The following is a 21,525-nucleotide window of genomic DNA, read 5'->3' on the forward strand; positions in this document are numbered from 1 at the left end:
ATGTAGATGGAAAGGTGTCTAAGTTATTAGAGACAGAAGACTATATTAAAGAAAAGGAACCATCTATTATTTGCCTAACTGAAACAAAATTAACCCTAAAAATATCAAACGATATCCTAAACTTAGAGGAATACAATATATGGAGAAGAGACATAAATTTAAGAAAGGAAGGAGGAATTATAATCTTAACAAAGAAAAATCAACAAGTCAAAGAAATAAAACTGGATATACCCTCACAAGCAGAAATGATTGCATTGGAAATTAACACATCTGAAGGAAAATTAACCTCTTAACCGTGGGGCGTCTCTTTTGTGATGTTCAGGTGCAATGGATCATACCGCAGGGTGTCACTTTTGTGATTCTGTGTTATTTTTACTTCGCCTGGGCTTTGAAGTGGTTGCTTGTATCATCTGTCAGTACTGCCAGTGTCTAACAATATTCAGTGCTGCTATTGTCATCTGTACTCCCATCCATTGTTAACAATTTAGCCATTTCTCCCCATTCTTGACTCCCCTCCCTGCCTCCCCTTCATTACTCTCTCCTCCCACCTGCCCCAGCTGCGCCACGCTAGGCAAATCTTGCCTGGATTTTTCCACTCATTTCATCCATTGGAATGAGCCCTATGCCTTATTCTTATGCAATATATATACAATATATATAAAATAGAAAAAAGGTAATTGATAGTGCCATACACCTGGAATTGGCTAATTATCACCTGGCGGCAGCCCACATGCACTCGTTCGCTAATTTTCCCTGTTTATATCCCCTTGAAATATGCTGTATGACCTGTTCTCATAAATAAAAATACATATAAGAAAGGAAGGGAGAAGCCTAAGTGATATTTACATTCACCTGGAACTACCTAATTTCCTGCCAATCATTGCACAGCATATAAATTAGCAGCTGTCACCTCGCTGACACTGTCAATCCTTGGCGACCCCATATCCATCTCGTCATTCAGTTCAGTGTTGTCTCTTGAGATGGAAGCACGTAGCACTTGCTCCCCTCCATTTCTGCTGCTTCTAGAGGGCCCTGTGACCTCTACCCCTACTAAAACTCATGTGGGAAGGGGTAAAGTGACTCTGCTGTGGAACGTGAACTAGATAATTTAGCCATGATAATAACAGACAGTGACCACAATCTTTCTGGTGAATCATTTGATAAGCCAGTGGAGGAAACGGTGTTAAACTACGAATGCTTTAGAGTTCCAAGTTCATCCTGGCTCCAAGGAAAAGAAGCCCTTAGTTACTGGAAGTGACAGTGTATAATATAGTGTAAATAAAATGGAAATGTAAATAATTACCAATATAAGAATATGAATACAAATACTTGGAGTAATGACAGCTTTGCTCTCTACGCTAGTATACTGAACGAGGAAGTTAATGCCTGGAGTGAAAATAAACTATTAGTACTGAAGGAAACTTATGGATAAATACTGTATATATATATATATATATATATATATATATATATATATATATATATAAGTGTAATAAAGTACTAGGAATATAAAGTGTGAGTGTGTTTATGAATAATAAATGACATAATACCAGCGGGGAACAAACGCGGGTGGGAAGCTGGTATGCGCTCGTAATTTACATTGCTTCCACAGTTTTTTTTGTGGTGTAAGGATTCCAAACTACTAGAAAATCATAGAATAGTGTTTCTAGTGATAATATCAGGCAGTGGTAATCATATTACGGGATGTTGGGAAGTGTAAAGTTGAGACTTCGTTACCCAACTTCAGAAATCTCCACAAGTCCTACAGTAGTCGATGAAGGCTCAACAAACATCCTAGGAGAAAGCTGAAGGTATGTGCCATAAGCATTTATAATTACAATATTCTAGGACTAATAACGGATTTTTGGCAAATATTTTTAAAAAGTCAGTCGGAGTGCGAATATCCCCTCGTGAGGGGCATGGACCGCCTCCAACATGCCCGCGATTAAGGGGTTAATTGTGGCAAATATATACATGCCACCCAAAACAAGCACCTGGGAAAGAGGAGAATATGAAGACCTGCCAGAAAGTACAATTCAAAGTTTAAGAACATTACTACATAGCATGGAAGAAAAATATGAAAGAATTATATTAACTGGAGACTTCAATTCAAATAGAAATTGGAATACTCTAGATGTAAAAAGCCATGAAAGCAGTTAAGATCAAAAGCTCCTAGAGCTTTTCCAGGAGTTACTCCTAACACAGCATACACCAGAAAAAGAGGATTTGATGATCCATCAGTATTAGAGCTTATATTTACCACACAAGAAAATGAAATTGACAATATAATGTATCACTCTTCATTTGACAAAAGCGACCATGCAGTATTAAACTGTATCTTGAGGATTGCATATGACATTACCAGTAATGAGAATTACAAAAAGAGTAAATTACAAAAAGGGCAACTATTATGACCTGAAGAAGTACTTTTTATAAACAGACTGGGAAAAGGAACTTAGAGGACAAGATTTAAATAGTATATATTTAAAATTCTGTAATCTTTATGAAATAGGAGTCCAAAATTACATCTCACACCACAAAGCAACAGAAATGAAAAAAAAGAACTGGTTTAATACAGAATATAAAAAAAAAAGAAAAAAGAGACTTGCTGTTGAATAGATGCAGAAGACACAATAGTGAGAGGGCATATAACAACTATAAACAGGCAAGAAATTATTATACAAAGATACGAACGGAGGCTCAGAGACAGTTTGAGGAGGACATCATAAATAAAAATAGTGATCACCCTAAGTTTTTTAACAGCTACATCCGAAGCAAAATTAATGTAAATCTGCCACGGACTGACCGATTTTTCACCAATGACCTCCCCCAATCCAGGCAGATTTTCGATTTTTTTTTTCGAGGGGCTAAAACCTCCGCTTTTTATGAGAAACATTGGAACATGCCCCCCAAAGTGCTCACCTGAGCTTAGGAGTGGTCTAAACAGGTGCCTCGTTAAACACCTGGTACCGTGGAGCCATGCTGCGAGTGTCGTGTTTTCTGTGTAGTGGTAACTGTTTCAAATCACTCAGAATACGTAGATATTTGTTCATTTGGTACAAATTTATATGTAGTACAATAATATATTGCTTTTCATACAATAATATAGGTGATAAAAGTGTTGTTTCATTCACTGAACACATCAACATACTGCACCTTCCTTGGTGACATTACCTCTTTATCACTGCTCATTTCTTGCTCTGGCACCATGAATCTTTGTCCTTCACATTGTCATCGATTGTGGAATCACTCTTGCCTTGAATTTCATACCGTGGCACGACATGTCTTTACTGGCCAGGTCACTGCTAACAGGTGAGTTTCCAAAACAATGGCATGTGTGTGTGTGAGGGGGAAGGTCACGCAGGGTAAGGCAGTGTCCCCCCTGGCGGCAGGTAGAGGAAGATGTCCCGCGTCTACTTATCAAAAATCATGCATGAAATTTGAAAATGGTAGAAATAACGGACCTTGCAATTGCAAAGCGTGTAGACACGTTGTCAGGACTGAGCGTGAAAAAACGTTGCAGTGTGTATACATGTTGATGGGATGCAGCGGGTTAAGGATAAAATACAGTCCATTACGGATGAGGGCATCATCTATACACAAGAGAAACCTATTTGTGAAGCAATAAATAAAATCATCCAATCAGGTTTTACAGAGGAAAGAAATTTTGAGAGATGATATGGAACATGCATGCCCACACATATTACCAGATATACAAATATCGGAAAAAGAAGTACAGGAAGAGTTAAGTAAATTAGACAAAGGAAAAGCAAATGGTCCTGATGGAATTTCAGGTTGGATGATACATGAATGTGCAGAAGAGTTATGCAGACCATCGTACTTAATATTCAAGGAATCCTTAGGTCAAGGTAAACTACCTGATATTTGGAAGAAAGCAAACATTGTTCCCCTGTTCAAGAAAGAGAATAGACAAAATCCACTCAACTACCGACCAGTATCACTGACCAGTGTTGTAAGTTAGATACTAGAAAAGCTAACAAGAAAACTTTGGGTAAAACATCTGGTAGAACATAGTATGATACCAGAGGCAGCTCGATATAAGAAAGGAAAAATCATATGCTACTAAGTTATTAAGCTGCTGTGATAGAGTTACAGAAATGTAACAGAAAAGAGAAGGATGGGTGGACAGTATCTGTTTGGATTTTAAGAAAGCATTTGAGAGAATACTGCACCGAAGACTTTTATGGAAACTGTACCATCAAGGAGGAATCCAAGGCAATCTGTACTGTTGGATTGCTGATTTTCTCAGAAAAAGGGAAATGAGAACATTATTAAGGACAAATTAACTCAACATGGAGGGAAGTGACTAGCGGAGTTCCAGAGGGCTCACTGCTGGCAGCAATTATGTTTTTAGTATATATAAATGACAGACAGCAACATTGGAAAGGGAAGCTATCTAAATATGTTTATGGATGATGCAAAAATACAAAGGAAAATTACTAACACAAATTCTTGCAAAGTGCAACAAGAGGAATTAAACAAGCTTCATGAATGGAGCAATAAATGGCAAATGGAAGTTAATGTGGACAAGTGTCATGTAATTAAGTTTGGTAATAGTGAGAAAAGACCAGATTGGGTTTATAAGTTAGGAAGATCAACCCTACACATATCAGAAAGGGAGAAGGACTAGGAGTAACTATCAATAACAGACTATCTCCAGATGACAGAACCAGTGAGGAGGTACGTAGCATGTATACATTACTTGAGACTATGAGAATTGCATTCACATTTATAAATGAAGACATGCTAAGAAAGAATATAACATCATTCATCAAACTAACCATGGAGTATGCATCAGTAGTCTGGAATCTTCATCTAGAAAAAACACATAGATAAGACTGAAAAAGTACAAAGGGCAGCTACAAGATGGGTATCGAGCTTAAGGGCTCTAAGCCATGAAAAAAAAAAAGAAAAAAGAAAAACTGAATCTACAAACATTACATGAGAGAAGAAGAAAAAACATTATTATGCTATATAAATGTATTATGAATGGATATTTGCCAGTTAGGTAGTCTCGTACCTTCGAGACGTTTCTCGTACCGTAAGTTCCGGTATGAGTCATCAGAGTTGCCAGTTTGCTTGTTGTTTGTGAGCGTAGTTATTTCGTAAGTTAAACATTAATTTATTTTTATGTTCTTTTTCTTTCTGTTTTAAGTGATTGCTTGTTAAATTATGTAAGTTAAGTTTGTATGGTAAATGATTTAAAGTGTTATGTAATGTGAGACAACTCTGTATGTTTTGATGTGTTTGAGTTGGCAACTGTTGCCTGTCGAGAGTATACTCGTACAATGTAGATGTTTCTCGAATAATGCAAGCTAATAAAAGATGGGGTAGAAATTATTATGACTTTTGGTCAGGTTTCAGGTCAGTCTGTGTGAAGTGCAGTCGGTTTTGGTTCAGTGAGGTGCAATGTCAGTGTCAGTGAAGATTATATATTTTTGGTACTTGAGAAAACAGTAGCAAACAGTGACGGGTTACTGAAGTTTGTATATCATTGGAACCTGAGAAAACTGTGAAGTGTCAAGCATTAAGTGTAATAACTGCAAAGTGTTGCTAAGCAGTAAGTGTAATAGCAGTTAGTTGAGTGTGTATAGCTCCAGTGCTTGTGAGAACAGTGAAGTTTGAAAGCTTTCAGTGGAATTATTTGGAAAATGAAGACAGTGAACTTTAAGGAGGCAGTGTTTATTTTCGCCTCAGCTGATCTTGTGTAGCCTACAGCACACCTAAAGGCTGACCATAGGAAGAACAACTCACTGGGCAACGTCCTTCCTGAACTGTACTACTGCTGTTGGAGTCTGTGGCAGTCCGGGACGAGGACGTTACAAATGGTTATCAGGGAATGAGAAAATAGACATTAATGAATATATAACCTATGGGAAAGCATCAGCAAAAGGACACCGCAAAAAACTACATAAAAAGAGAGGCAATAATACTGCAGACATAAGGAATTTCAGTTTCCCAAATAGGGCAATTGATCAGTGTAATGCACTACCGAATGAAGCAGTGTATACCATAACTATTCACAGATTTAAGGATATGTATGATAACAATGATTTATACGCGGGACAGTAAAAGCTTGCTTTATTCCTGTAAAGTTACAATTAGGTAAGAACAATTAGGTAAACACACACACACACACACACACACACACACACACATATATATATATATATATATATATATATATGTAGGCTATTGGAGAAACATATTACACGTGTGTACATATGTATACCGGTGTGTGTGTGTGTGTGTGTCTGTCTGTCTGTCTGTCTCTCTCTCTATCTATCTCTAAATCAACGTGCTGCACCGTAACCCTTATCTGCAGGGGGTTTCCCGCCACAGCCCATTCCTTACGAGGAATTTCCGAGATTTTGGGAAAAATACCCATACTTCAAACCCTAATATCTGCCAAACTATATATGCTAGAGAAAAAAAATAAAGGTAAATAAGACTCATCAACTCTTTGTCTTTCAAATGAAAGTATCCCTAGGTCTACAGGTGGCCCCATCGATGAGTAAGGATAAGTTGAAGATGACTACTTTTACATGCTTAGACGGGCTGATTCCGAGCGCATGCCACTGGCAGTGACCTTGGACTGGCTGGCCAGCGTTGGCAGCACTGACCGGAGCGGTGATTGCAACGCTGCCTGGGCGTCCGTGGAAGGAATGTGGAAAACTCCACTCGCTCCTCGACTTTTCCTTCCTCACCTTTGTAAGGATGAGTCATCACCCTGTCCATGTGGCTCCCCAAATGGTTTTCCACCCGTTTCGTAGTGCCACTATGCCCCGTAGGTGTGTGAGAGAAAAAAAAAGCTCTTTGTTTTTCTGCACTCATTTCTTGCATCAGTTATAATAATTTCCCACCATTACGACACTTATAATTGCACTTGACATTACAGTTACGGGTAATTGCACTTTGACAAGTAAATGCTGTGGCTGTTTCACACAATATGGCTGAGTATGAGGCAATTACTTGTACTATAATACAGACTGATTTGTACTAATCAGAGGCATCGTGAAAATCTCACAAATATTATACACAGCTTATACTATTTGCACTTCACATCACAAATATACTTATGCTCACATATTCAGCACCATTTCCTGAGTACTGAGGGAAAGAATTTAGTTTTAGCCAACCAGGTAATTTTCTTTCTGACCTGCTCACAAGTGGTTTTCTTTCATGTAACAGGTAGGCTAACTCAAGGTATTTCCAATAATTTTTCACCAATAACCAATATGCTCAGTCAGTAGAGAGGTTGCCTGCAGTCCTATCGGACCCAGGTTGAAATCCCCACTGGGGCAGGGAACAGTTTAAGGATTTGAATTTCATATTAGCAGGCTTTACTGATCTACCAGGAGACCCACCGACATGTCATAAAATTACCCCAGATAATACCAATACACCAGTCTTTTATGAGACAGCCCTAGCATGTATTCAATATGGACGGTGAGTGTTAGCGCCGAAGTGGTGACATGTAGAGACGTATGGTATGTAGGAGGACTACTGAGCCTTGGGAACAGGCTGTGAATCCTATGTCCTGAGTCAGATACATAAAAACAAAAAGCAGTAACACTTATTGCACTACACTTGTAGAACTTATTATAAAACACATATCATAGCACTTACTAGAAATCACTTATAATATCTAACATTTCACCTATTTATAAAAAAAAAAAAAAAAAACACACACTGTGCATGCCTTTATACTATTTACATTTTTCCATACACTTGCTCAGTAATCACGCTCGGAATGATACAAAAACATTTAAGGCATAGGGAGACCTTGCACTCTGGACACTGGTAGGTAATCATGCTCGGAGTGATGCTCACAAAAATATTTAGGGCACAGGTGGACCTTGCACGCCGCACATTGGTTGGCTGTCTCTTGTCATGCTGAGGGACAGCGTTTGGCCGTGTTACAGATGTGGCACCGCCTGTATGCCTGACGACCTGCTGTGGTACAGCCAATCTCTACCAGCCTGTGCCACCGGAAGCAGTCTTCACAGCTTAGCCTGTCTACTGTAGGGGCTGTCTGCACCCCTTGCCTAGCACCTGTCACCTGTGCAGTTGAATACACTTCGAGGAGTTCACGTGCAAACTCTCACTCAAACTCTTGTAGAGAGAGAAGTTTCCTGACGAGCTCCTTGAACAGTATGAAACTGTTCAGGACGGCAATATCAGGAAGGTGTAAAAACGCCTTCTTGTACCACCTGCAGGACTTACATAGGCAATCAGCCTCTTAATTTGCATTTCCAGTTTATCAACAAGCTGCATGTTGAGATTATAGTTGTTGAGAGCATCTGGTTTCAACACGGGTTCCCTGGTCCTGTAGTCTGTTTTTCTCATTTCCTCAAACACACCCTTATGTACTGTTGACAACATGTTAACCTGTCACTTGTTATGCCAGAGAAGCACTAACATGTCACATTTCTTGGTAAGAAGGAGTCCTATCTCAGTATTTGCTGTGAATACAGGGAAATTCTTTCTGTTTACCCGAACAGTTCCACAGGACTCGGTACCATTTTCAAACAAATATTTGGTCAACATCGGGGCTGTGTAATAATTACTGGTGTACAGAATGTGGTGCCTATTCAAATATCTTTCCATCAGCACTTTCACGACCAATGCCGAGAAACTTTGAGGATAATCACTAGGTATATCAACATCCACAGCCAAATAAACTATCACATTGAGCACATATCCAGTTTTGCAGTCACAAAGGACAAAGAATTTCAGCCTAAGGCAGTCACACTTGGGCAGCACATACTGAATAAATACCAACCTGCCCCAGAATGGCACCAGTGATTCGTTAATTACCTCTCTGAAATGGACGCAAAACACTGGAAAATGACTCCTTGAGCATTGTTAGATTGGGTCTAATTCTCCACAACCTTTTGTTCAGTGCAGGTCCATAATGGAGGAACCCTAGGATGGCCAGGTACTTGTCATGGGCCATATACTTACTGAAGACAGGTGTGCCCAAGAGTTCATCTACCACCAGTAGTCATGGAGCACATGTTGCCAGTACCTCATCTGTACTGGCAGCCACGTCCAGCCACCGCACCCACATAGCCTGGTGGAAATTAATTTCTTCCACCAGGTATTGCATAACTGCGGTCGTGAATATTGCCCTGAAAATATTGCTAATAGTCCAGGGCCTGGAGGGAAACTCATCTTCCTGAACACCTGCTTCTTTCTCATTAAATACCGGTACAGAGGGCTCACATCCTAGTCCTTCCTCCCAGACAAATGTATACATTCTACCCACACCTGGTAAAGTAGGCCATTTTTCATGTGCAGCACGTTTTTTCTGCATGCGCGCATGCCCGCGTGCATGCCCAAGTGCAAACCCACAGGCAGGGGGTGAGGGGGAAGGACAGGGAGAGATGTGGCAGGTGAGGCAGTAAGGGGATGATGACTCACCTGATGCAGCCCTTCCCTGGGGAGATGCTTATTGCTGAGTAACCACGTGAGGGCTGCATAGAAAATTCCATTCCTGAAAGGCCCAGTTGTCGAGATTCTGCCCTTGAAGTACTCAGCTGAGGTGAAGGTGGACGTTCGAGGGCAAGAAAATGGCAAGCAGGTGGTGAGTGTGGCGATGAGATGGCTTGTCGGCATATATTTTGCAGATGACCGTCAACTCCACCTTAACCGACCTGGTGTACTGGGTCATCAACATCCTCTTGCCTAGTGAACTCGTCACTGTCGAAGGCCCTGCCCTCCTCCTGCAGGAGTTTGAGAGCTTTTCAGGCATCTGAGAGCAGGAAGAGGTCGGAGGGTGAGAGAGTTCACTCTCCACATGGTAACTTCTCCTCTCCTCCAAAGAAGTACACTCACTAAGTGTTCGTGAGGACACCGTGTCGTCCAAGGCACGACCAATGGCACTGTCACCGAGCCCTTTCCCCCGGAACTAAGGGCAAAACTTTCGGGTGGGTCGATGATGCAATCAACCCCGTGTGCGGTGGGAAGGAATCAGATGACGGCAACGATGAAGACATGGCTCTTCACTCTACCACTGCCAGGTACAGACTGATCCACACATCAGTGGGATACATGGGGGGCCCACCTACCTTATGGGTGTCATAGAAAATAGTCGTGAGTTCAAAGGTGGCGGAAAGATGCTGCCGGCTAATCCCGTCAACTGGCAGCATTCCTCACCTTTAATCGTGACGGCTATACACATCAGCTGGCGCATAGGGCTTAATATGCATTTGACCTCAACACTGAATCCTTCCCAACATCTTGCACCATACTTTATCACACTCCACCACACCTTCTAGGACCATCTTTTAGCATCACTCTACACCTTACCATGATACATCTTGCACCATGCCTTACCACACTCCACCACACCTTCTAGCACCACTCTACACCACACCAAGATGCACAGCTCGCCATATTGTTTCATAACATTTTTCTTTTATGTCTCCGACTCTTGGCCATGTAGTCTCATAAAATCGATTTTGGTAGAATGACTCCCCAAAAACGGGAGGGAAAGTGGATCTTCTTGGTTTGTCACTCGGGAGAACTTGACTTGAATGTCAGGATATGACTGAGTTAGTCTGCTCAGGTGAACTGAGTAAGATGCAGCTGCGTGACGTCATGGTCAGGTTGTCTCGTTTTCAGGCAGAACTGATCTGACCTCTTTAGTCTTTAGATCTTGCCTATTTGTAACTGACGCGTGACGGCAGTCGTAGTGTTCCCAAGGTTTGCTTACATAACCGATTGTGCTGCCAGCAGTATGAATAATATTACTGAAAATCAAATTTACAGTATATAACTTCAGGTATAATAAACAGCTGCTTTATCAATACATCAGTGTACTGTTTATTGCTATAAGTTATCATTCACATTTTCTCTTTACTGTGAAAATACGTGTATCACACTGTATAATAGTTTGCTACCAAAGATGCACTCGCATCTTAGTGTGCTGCCAGTGGCATGAATAATAGTAATGAATATGATATTTGTGAATACTTTACAGCTATAACAAACAATTATGTTATCGATATATGAATGTATTGCCTATTGTTGTATGGTATTGTTTGCAATTTTTTATTACTGCGAAAATAAGTATCACACTGTAGATAGTCTGCTATCATGGATGCACTCGTTTCATCTCGAAACCAAGCCTACAGTCTATTTTGTTTTGGCGGTGTTAAGGGAGTGTACAGTCCCTAATTGAGAAGTGCAGTTTGACGCTATCCATGGCTGGTTAATTAATTTAATCCTTTTTTCCTTCCAAAATGTTCAGGTGAATGGTGAGGTTTGTACTGTCGACCTGAAGGCAGCTGAGGCGTTCATTGGGGAATTTTTTTATTCATTTGTTATTACTACACTTCTATGGTTATGTGAATACTGTTCAGTATTTTGAGTAACAGTTACTTGCAGGATTTATGCATATTATTAAATTTACAAGTGTCTGAGTTCATGATGTGTACTGTACATCTGACTTATGACACTATCATACCGTATTGTATACACTGAACTCTATCATATATATATATATATATATATATATATATATATATATATATATATATAGTATATATATATATATATATATATAAAGTCTATTGAGTATATATATATATATATATATATATATATATATATATATATATATATATATATATATATATATATATATATATATATATATATATAAGTCTATTGAGTGTTGTAGGTTGGGTGTATGGCAGAGTGCTATTACGAGAGTTAGAGAGGGTGCAGAGCGAGTGATTGGTTAGGAGCAGTGTGGTTGTCGGAGAGGGAGGGGATGCGTGGATCAGGTGTTTGTTGTGAGACAGGTGTGTGAAAAGTATTTGGCGAAAGGTAAGGATGTATTTTGGGCGTTCATGGATTTAGAGAACGCATACGACAGAACTGATAGGAGGACTTTGTGGACTGTTTTGAGACTGTGTGGACGAGGTGGTAGGTTGTTGAAAGGAGTGAAAAGTATTTATGTAAATAGTACAGCGTATGTAAGAGTGGGAAATTCTGTGTCTGGTTTCCCGTGAAAGTCGGGCTGCGGCAGGGATGTGTGATGTCGCCTTGGTTGTTTAACATTCATATGAATGGTGTTGTGAGGGAGGTGAATGACAGTGTTAGCTGGAGGTTTGAGTCTGGTGAATTCTGGAGGAAGAGAGTGAAATCTGTGCCAGCTGCTGTTTGCGGATGATACTACGCTGGTGGCTGATTTGGAGGAGAGGTTGGAGCAGTTGGTAGAGGAGTTTGGAAGGGTGTGTGAAAGGAGGAAATTGAGAGTAAATGAGAAAAAAAATGAAGCGATGAAGTGTACGAGGTTGGTAGATGCTAAGAGGATGAATGTAGTTTTGAAAGGTGAGTTACTTGAGGAGGCTGAATGTTTTATGTAGTTAGGGTCACATTTTGCTGATGATGGAAAAACAGATGTAGAGGTGAAGTTTAGAATGAATGAAGTAGGAAAGGTGTTGAGAGGAATGGAAAAAGTGTTTAGATGTGGTTCGCTCAGAACAGATGTAAAGAGAAGGCCGTATGGCAATGTAGTGGTACTGACGGCATTTTATGGGGCTGAAACGTGGAATAATGGTGTAGCAGAGTAGAAGAGTTTGAATGTAATGGAGATGAGGTGTCTGGGGAGTATGTGTGGAGTGACACATACGGATTGAGTGAATAATGATGAAGAGCGAAGAACTGGAGTTATGTGGGAGATGGCTGATCAGGTTGAGCAGAGTGTTGCAATGGTTTGGGTTTATGGAGATAATGGATAAAGAGCAACTGGTGAAAAAGATAACTGGATCGGATGTGAGAGATGTAAGGCTGAGGGAAGGACCACGAATAGGATGGATGAACAGTGTAAAGAAAGCATTAGATGCAAGAGGGATGTCTGTAGAGCAAGGAAGAGTGGCTGCATGTGATAGGGATGACTGGAGAGAAACTGTGAATGAATATGTGACGCAGCCCCGAGGGGATATCCTCCCGCATTTGGTCTGATCAGCTGATCAGGTCAGGTGTGGGTAGAGGGATGGGTCCATTATGATGTGACAAGGGTAAACCAGCTCTGATGTCAGGCCCTGCTGCGGAAGTAGCTGATTGCACTGTGGAGTTGACCCTTGTGCTGTGTGGTTTGGTGATGATCTGTCCCTTCTCCCCTTGGGGCTAATATATAAGTACAGGTGTGTGTGTAGATACGTAAATTACTAAGCGTTTCAGGGGCCTTGACCCATCGTTTTTCGCAAATATCTTCGAAACAAACAGTTGGATCAGTATGGCATATTACCACGGCCTGTTTCACACCCTGCCCTAATTTTAGGCACTACAATGCATTGCCAAATGTGCTTGATTACGGCGTTTACTCTTGACTGTGATAACGTCGTATCCTTCAGCCGACATGGCATTCGAACAGATGAGGCGTGACTCAGTCCTTGTGAACCATTCAAGGCTTCGCTCTGAGTGTGTCGTATGTTTAATCATCCTGCTGTATATAATGTTAAGCAGTCACAGTATGGCTATATAGGTGTCATTATGTATAAGAACTGTATGTGGCATTGTATATTCATTAAATAGGGACACGAAGAAAAATTAAGGTAAGTTGTAGTTACAAAAGTAAGAATGGAAAATATAGACTTCCAAACCACCCAGTGATTCGATATAATGTATTCAGCGTTTGTGTGTGTGTGTGTGTGTGTGTGTGTGTGTGTGTGTGTGTGTGTGTTTGTTTTCTATAACACCAAGCTTCATCCGTAGAAGGAATGATTTTTCATAATGGGGTGTTTCCATTTATCGTCGGTGATAGCTCACCCTTTCGTAATTGTGCTCATCGTCCCATAGCACATTGTTTCCCTCAAAACCATGGTTCATCCATATTTCCCTTCTTCCGTGTAATTGTATCCATATGGCTTTGTGCTTACTTTTCACTTCTTTATTTACCAAACTAATGTGGATCAGTTACTAGTTATCTCACACACACATGGACATAGCACAACAAGAATGTTTTGTGGGTATGACGTATTATGCATAAACACTGTAAACATGTGATTATTGTAGTAACATATATTTTGTCTGGACATATTCCCAAGAGTTATGTATATTCTTGCCTCGACATTATAAGCATATTTATGTGAAGTGATGTAAAATTGCAAAGTAAAATATCTTGACAAATTCCCGAGAGTTAGGAAAGAATGTGTAATGTGTATGTGGCCCCAACGAGGTTACAGGAGGCGCTACCTCTCCCGCCACCCCCCACAAGGCACCGTCGTAGGCGGAGATTTAATTCCTGACAACAGGATCCCGAGGCCAGGCTGCTACCACTGAGATACCTCGTGCCCAAAGGTTAATACCCTATCCAACCTTCATCTGCCGATATAACTTCCTGGAATCTACCAGATTGCTGCTTGTTGTGTGATATTTGCCCCACACTTGGTGGGGCACGGGCAAACAGAGAGCCCATCTGGGAAACTGCAGAAAAAAAGCTCTCAGAGAGAGCATAGCAGGAACACCAAACTGGCGAACTAGGGAATGGCGGCAGAGGCAGGGGAAGGTGCGATGGTTGGTGGTGAGATCGGCTGCCCGATGATCGACGAGTGTGGGCGGGGCTTGGCGGTGGATGGTGAGGCCGGCAGCACGATGGTCGAAAAAGGGCAGGGCGGGACTAGAGCCGGGTAGACAGCGCGGCGCTGATGGAGGAGTCGCCGACGAGCTCAGGTGGAAACGCCCCGATGCTGCCCTCAACCCTCTTGCCCCTGGTAGAAAGGGCAAAATAGACTCGTCCAGCTCTCCAGCAGCAGCAGGTGGAAGCACGAAAGGGGAGGCCTGGTCCTGGTCTTCACAGATGGCACAGCCCCGGTCCAGGTCGTGGCGGAGGGAGGGTTGTCGGCCAGGTAGTCTAGGGCGGAGGAGCCTCGACCTCCTGGTGGGCAGACCAGGGTACTCCCTCAGATAGGAATGACGGGCCCGTCTCTCGGCTGGTGTGGCTGCTGCGGAGAGCTGGTCCCGCCGGGAGGTCTTGCCACGACGAGAGATGTGCTGCGAATGCAGATTGCTGCAGATGTTCTGCCTTCTCCTTATTCCCTCCCACACGTTATGTGCGTGTCTCCTCACTGTCTCCCTCGTTTTCTCCTCAACACCACATTCAGCAACCATATGCGTCCAAAGATTTTCTGTTGAATTACAATCAGCCCCTTTAGAGGGCCAGTCCAATAGAATAATTTGTGAGTGCACCTGAAACCAGTGCTTGACTGCCCGGATTGTAGGTATTGGACTGTGGTCTTGCACCATGTAAATAAACTGTGGGTCTGGGATGGGATATGCTTGCACCAATGGAAAAAAGGATATCTCTAGAATTTTTATATACTGATCTGCAATATGTTCAACAACACCTCACCACCACATCCATCCGTGCATGGAGGTTGTTACACGACAGCTTGTCGATGTCTCATGGATGTGTCTTCAGTCATATCTTGTATTATGTAATTGCCGACACTGGCGCCCGACTGCTGCGACAGATGTGAAACATTTCTCATCGGTGAAAATGACGGACCTCCAAATATCGAATCCCACATCCGCATACGCCTTAGCAAACTTTTTCCATGTTGCTTTCGGTGCCTCTGTTAAGGTTTCCTTACGCTCTGGGGTGAAACATTGACTGCCAGTCTCCCGTATTCGCCTCCTGGTAGTTATCGGGTGACACTGAACTCCTGTTTCCCTTGTTATGTGAGCGGCACTTGAGAGTGATGATTACTCTGCTGCTCTTTGTGGTCAGACTCCCCGTGGGAGTTACGGTGGGCCTCCGTGTGCCCAGGTGGGATGGTGAAAGTATTACGCTGTGTGTCAAATGAGGAGTGACTGATCGACGTGCATGTAAAGTTTGCTTTAATATATGGTTAATTAAATACGGTCTTTCATATACGTAGTTACACGAATGAAGGGGGAATAAAAGATATAGATGGGGTGTGGTGGAAGCATCGTGATCTGGCACTATGCTCAGACCAGCTTGTCTGAATTGTCTCATATATGAACTAATTACCGTATATATTAACCTTCTGTATTAAGGTTGTCGCCTGATGATACCAATACACACACACACACACACACACACACACACACACACACACACACACACACATGAATATAAAAGTTCACTTCCTTGTCTCGCACACACACACACACACACACACACACACACACATACATGCACGTGAATACAAAAGTTCACTTCCTTGTCTCGCTTGCACACACACACACACACACACACACACATATATAGATATAAACAATATATATATAGGTATAAACAAATCAATAGTAATCACTGCTATAGAAGAGGAAGAAGTAAAAAACAAGATCACAAGAGACAAAAAGGAGATGGCAAATGCAATGAGTTTACTGAAAGAAGTAACAGAGGAAATCTGTAGTAAAGACATAGAGGAGCACAGAAGGTTAGGGAAATATGAGAAAAGCAAGACAAGAAATCTAAAGGTGACTTTCCAGAGTGTAAACACTGTGGAAGAGATACTAAAAAATGCAAAGAATCTTATGGAAAAAGAGGAGTTCAAAAATGTATGGATAAAAAGATGCCTAACACAAGAGGAACTGGAATTACTGAAAGAGAAAAGGGAGGAAGCAAAAATAAAAAATGAGGGAAGATCAGAAGAGGAGAAGAAGAAATTTTTTTACAAAGTAATAGGATTGCCGGTACGAATGTGGTACACAAACAGGATGGAATAAAATGGAGGAAGGTAGTAGAACCATGTCATGACAAGTATATAAACAAGATGATAAAGTTGATGTACTCAAATGTGGATGGAATGGTATCTAAATTACTAGAGATGAACGATTATGTCAGAGAAAATGAACCACAAATAATATGCCTAACTGAAACAAAATTAACACCAAGGATATCTAATGACATACTAAACTTAGAGGAATACAATATATGGAGAAGAGACAGAAATTAAAAAAAAGAAAAAAAAAAGAGGAGGAATTATAATATTAACTAAGAAAAATCTAAAAGTCAATGAAATAAAACTAGATATACCATCACAAGTAGAACTGATTGCAGTAGAGATCAACACATCTGAAGGTAAAGTAATTGTAGCCAATTTGTACATGCCACCCAGATCAAACACATGGGAAAGAGATGAATATGAGGACCTGGCAAAGAGTACAATTCAGGGTTTAAGATCATTACTACTTAAAATGGAAGAGAAATCAGAAAGAATTATACTAACTGGGGATTTCAATACAAATATAAATTGGAATACTCTAGATATAATTAGCCAAGAAAGCTGTTGGGACCTAAAGCTCCTGGATCTCGTACAAGAGTTCTTCCTAACGCAACATGTGAGGGAAACCACCAGAAAAAGAGGACTTGATGTACCTTCAGTGCTAGATCTAATAATTACTAGGCAAGAAAATGATATTGACAGTTTAATATATCACCCTCCACTCGGCAAAAGCGATCATGCAGTACTAAACTATAACTTCTGGATAGCATATGACATAGTAAACAGCAAAGACAGTTACAAAAAGAGCCTAAACTATAAAAAGGTTATCAAGACCTAAAGAAGTATTTCTTAGAAGTTGATCAGGAAAATGAGCTTAGAGGACAAGATTTAAATGCTGTATATAAAAAATTCTGTGAATTTTATGAAATAGGACTCCAGATGTACATCCCACAGCACAAAGAAGCAGATAAGAAAATACAGAAATGGTTCAATACAGAATGTAAAAAATCAAAAGAAAGAAGAGATTTGTTGTGGAATAGATACAGAAGACATAATAGTGAACGGGCGTATAATAATTACAAACAGGCAAGAAACGATTATACAAGAATAAGGAGGTAAGCCCAAAAACAGTTTGAGGAGGATATACTAAATAAAAGTAGTGATCAACCAAAGCTGTTTTACAGCTATATCAGAAGCAAAACCGAAGTAAAAGATATAATACAATCCATTACGGACGAGGGAATCACTTATACACAAGAGAAAGATATTTGTGAAGCACTAAATAAGAATTTCCAATTAGTTTTTACAGAAGAAAAAGTTTTTGAGAGGGACTATGTGGAACATGCATGTCCACACATACTACCAGATATACAAATAGCAGAAAAAGTAATACAGGAGGAGTTAAGTAGATTAGACAGAGGAAAAGCAAGTGGTCTTGATGAAATTTCATGTTGGGTATTACGAGAATGTGCAAAGGAGTTAAGTAAACCATTATTTTTAATTTTCAAGAAATCCTTAAATCAAGGTAAACTACCTGATATTTGGAAAAAAGCAATTATTGTCCTATTATTCAAGAAAGGAAATAGACAAAATCCACTCAACTACCGACCAGTATCACTGACCAGTGTTGTAAGCAAGGTATTACAAAATGTTATAAGAAAAGCTTGGGTAAATCATCTAGAAGAACACAGTATCATAACAGAAAGACAGTTTGGTTTCAGAAAAGGAAAATCATGTGTTACTAATCTGTTGAGCTACTATGACAGAGTAACAAACACAATACAGGAAAAGGAAGGATGGGTGGACAGTATCTATTTAGATTTCAAGAAAGCTTTTGACACAGTACCATACCAAAGACTTTTATGGAAACTGTACCATCAAGGAGGAATTCGAGGCTAACTGTTTTGTTGGATGCAAGACTTTCTCATAAAAAGAGAAATGAGAACAGTACTAAGAGGAAACTACTCATCATGGAAAGAAGTGACTAGTGGAGTACCCCAGGGTTCAGTGCTGGCACCAATCATGTTTTTAGTGTATATAAATGATATAAACAGTAACACTGGAAATGAGAGCTATCTGAATATGTTTGCAGATGATGCAAAAATACAAAGGAGAATTACTAACACAGACTCTTGTAAAGAGCTACAAGAAGAATTAAATAAACTTCATGAATGGTTTAGTACATGGCAAATGGAATTCAGTGTGGACAAGTGTCATGTAATCAAGTTTGGTAAAAGTGGAAAAAGACCTGATTGGGATTATAAGTTAGGAAATAAAACCCTATACACATCAGAAAGAGAGAAAGACCTAGGTGTGATTATCAATAACAGACTATCTCCGGCTGACCACATCAGCGAGAAGGTACGGAACATGTATACACTGCTTGCAAATATGAGAATAGCATTCACATACTTAAATGAAGACATGCTGAAGATAATAACATCATTCATTAGACCAACCCTGGAATATGCATCAGAAGTCTGGAGTCCTCATCTCAAAAAGCACATAGACAAGATTGAAAAAGTTCAAAGGGCCACTACAAGATGGATACCAAGCTTAAGGGACCTAAGCTACGAAGAAAGACTAAATAAACTGAATCTACCAACACTACAGGAGAGAAGGAAAAGAGGTGACATGATAATGCTATATAAGTGTATATCAGGGAAGGAGAAAATAGACATAAATGATTACTTAACATATGGAGAAGCATCAGCAAGAGGACACTGCAAAAAAATGCATAAGAAGAGAGGTGATAAAGACGTAAGGAAATTCAGTTTCCCAAACAGAGCAATTGATCAATGGAATGCACTACCGAATGAAATAGTGTGTGCCAAAACAATTCACAAATTTAAGGATATGTACGATAAATATGGTTTAAGACACGGGACAGTACGAGCTTGACTCATTCCTGTAAAGATACAATTAGGTAAGAACAATTAGGTAAGATCACACAGACACACACAAACGCTGAATACATTGTATCGAATCACTGGGTGGTTTGGAAGTCTATATTTTTCATTCTTACTTTCGTAACTACAACTTACGTTAATTTTTCTTCGTGTCCCTATTTAATGAATATACAATGCCACATACAGTTCTTATACATAATGACACCTATATAGCCATACTACGACTGCTTAACATTATATACAGCAGGATGATTAAACATACGACACACTCAGAGCGAAGCCTGGAATGGTTCATAAGGACTGTGTGTGTTCGTGCGTGTGTTACCTCGTGATAGTTTGAGTGGGCCGCCGTCCAGAAAAGTCGCTGTACTAACCTCCGGCACCGACCCAGGTGGGCTAGAGATTATGGTTTCCGAGTGTACGTACCTGTTTCTGTGGAAGTGGGGGTGAATAGCTGAGCTTCGAAAACATAAGTCTCTCTCTTTGCTTTGCATTTGTAGCCAGGTGCTAAATTAGAAGTCCATGGATGTACATACTTCACTTTCTGTTGGTCTCATTTCCTCTTCTTGCTTTTTTTTTTTTTTTTAAATTCCTTCCAAAACAATTTCCTGTTGATTTGCCACTTGTTATCCAGGTGTTTGCCCAATAGGACATGGGTCCTCTATTTCATAATGAACCACATACAGGAGTAAGAGTTCTGTATATCATAATGTAAAAAAAAAAAAAAAATGAATGAAACTTTTTCGTTATTGTTGATTGTAACCCGAATTAATCTTGTTCATTCAGAGCACTCAATAATGATAGCACGTGTCCATATTTCATGGCAATTTGCCGTTCAACATGGTGTGGAAAAAATACTCAGTACTCCATCTGATTCATGGATACTGGATCCCATTCGAATTCAGTACTTTATTTTTAAGTTGCTCTTAAAATAAAGGAAACAATATCAGAATGTTGAGGATGATAATGATGTGAACCCTATTAATATGATGAATTTTTGTTATCTTTTTATTATTAGATGATATTTGTCATCATAGGAGAGACCACTAGGACGGGAAAGGGCTGGGAACTTTCCTTTAATTCCTCCAATACAACAATGTCATATTTTTATTTACCTTAGGAGAGGTAGATCTTTGTGAAGGGATTAATGAATATGTTGCATTAATGAAAATATAAAGGTGAAAAATGTCTTACCAACCATAATGAAGGAGTAACCAATCCAGAGTGACTCCCATCCAGAGGGGCAGTCAGGAACGTTGAAGGTCTGGCTGTGCACGGCGATCACCATGGCAGGAGCATCACAAACCACGCATCTGCAGTTAAGATCATTCTCAGTCCAGTATATTGCACTGTCAATATAAATACGATGGTCTGCTGGTATCTGATCATCATCATCATCATCATCATCTTGACTAATTATCTCACAACGGGGCTGGGCAGATCCACAAACAAGAAAATAAAAACTACTAATGGTTTCTCTTGCGTTGGTGTGTGTGTCATTGTTGCTGGACCCCTTTCCACCCCATTCATAGTACCAGGGACTTGGATCAGAATAACTGTCTGGACAAACATGTCAGATATAACATATTTCCCAGCATAGGTACATTTATCTACTACTATGTTAACACATGCAGTGTAATAGAGGTTACTGAAGTTCGTTTTGTTATTAATAACAAAACAGACCTAGTAACCTTCAATATACAACTTATTATCGGTATTTTTACCTCACTTCACACAAGTATGAATGATAGCCAGGGCTCAGAAGTCACGTAGGAAAAGTGTATATGGTAATTTTCCTGCTTTTTTTGTTTCCTGTTTTTGGCTCCTCCTCACCCCAGTTAAAATAGCAGGAAATGGGGGAATGATGACAAGGGTGCAGCAGACAA

The 21,525-nt window shown here is 40.2% G+C and overlaps 1 protein-coding gene across 1 annotated transcript in view; it reads right to left on the reverse strand.

The window, feature by feature from the left end:
- Window positions 1-21,525, reverse strand: part of LOC145415403 (uncharacterized) — a 133,043-nt gene that overhangs the window by 41,756 nt on the left and 69,762 nt on the right. The window contains exon 5 of the mRNA XM_080284689.1: window positions 20,838-20,952. Coding sequence (XP_080140815.1) covers window positions 20,838-20,952 — 115 coding nt within the window. The remainder of the gene's footprint in view (window positions 1-20,837; window positions 20,953-21,525) is intronic.

Source organism: Coenobita brevimanus, chromosome 13, assembly GCF_032717465.1.
Source record: "Coenobita brevimanus isolate Jiangsu-jjx chromosome 13, ASM3271746v2, whole genome shotgun sequence".
NCBI lineage: Eukaryota > Metazoa > Arthropoda > Malacostraca > Decapoda > Coenobitidae > Coenobita > Coenobita brevimanus.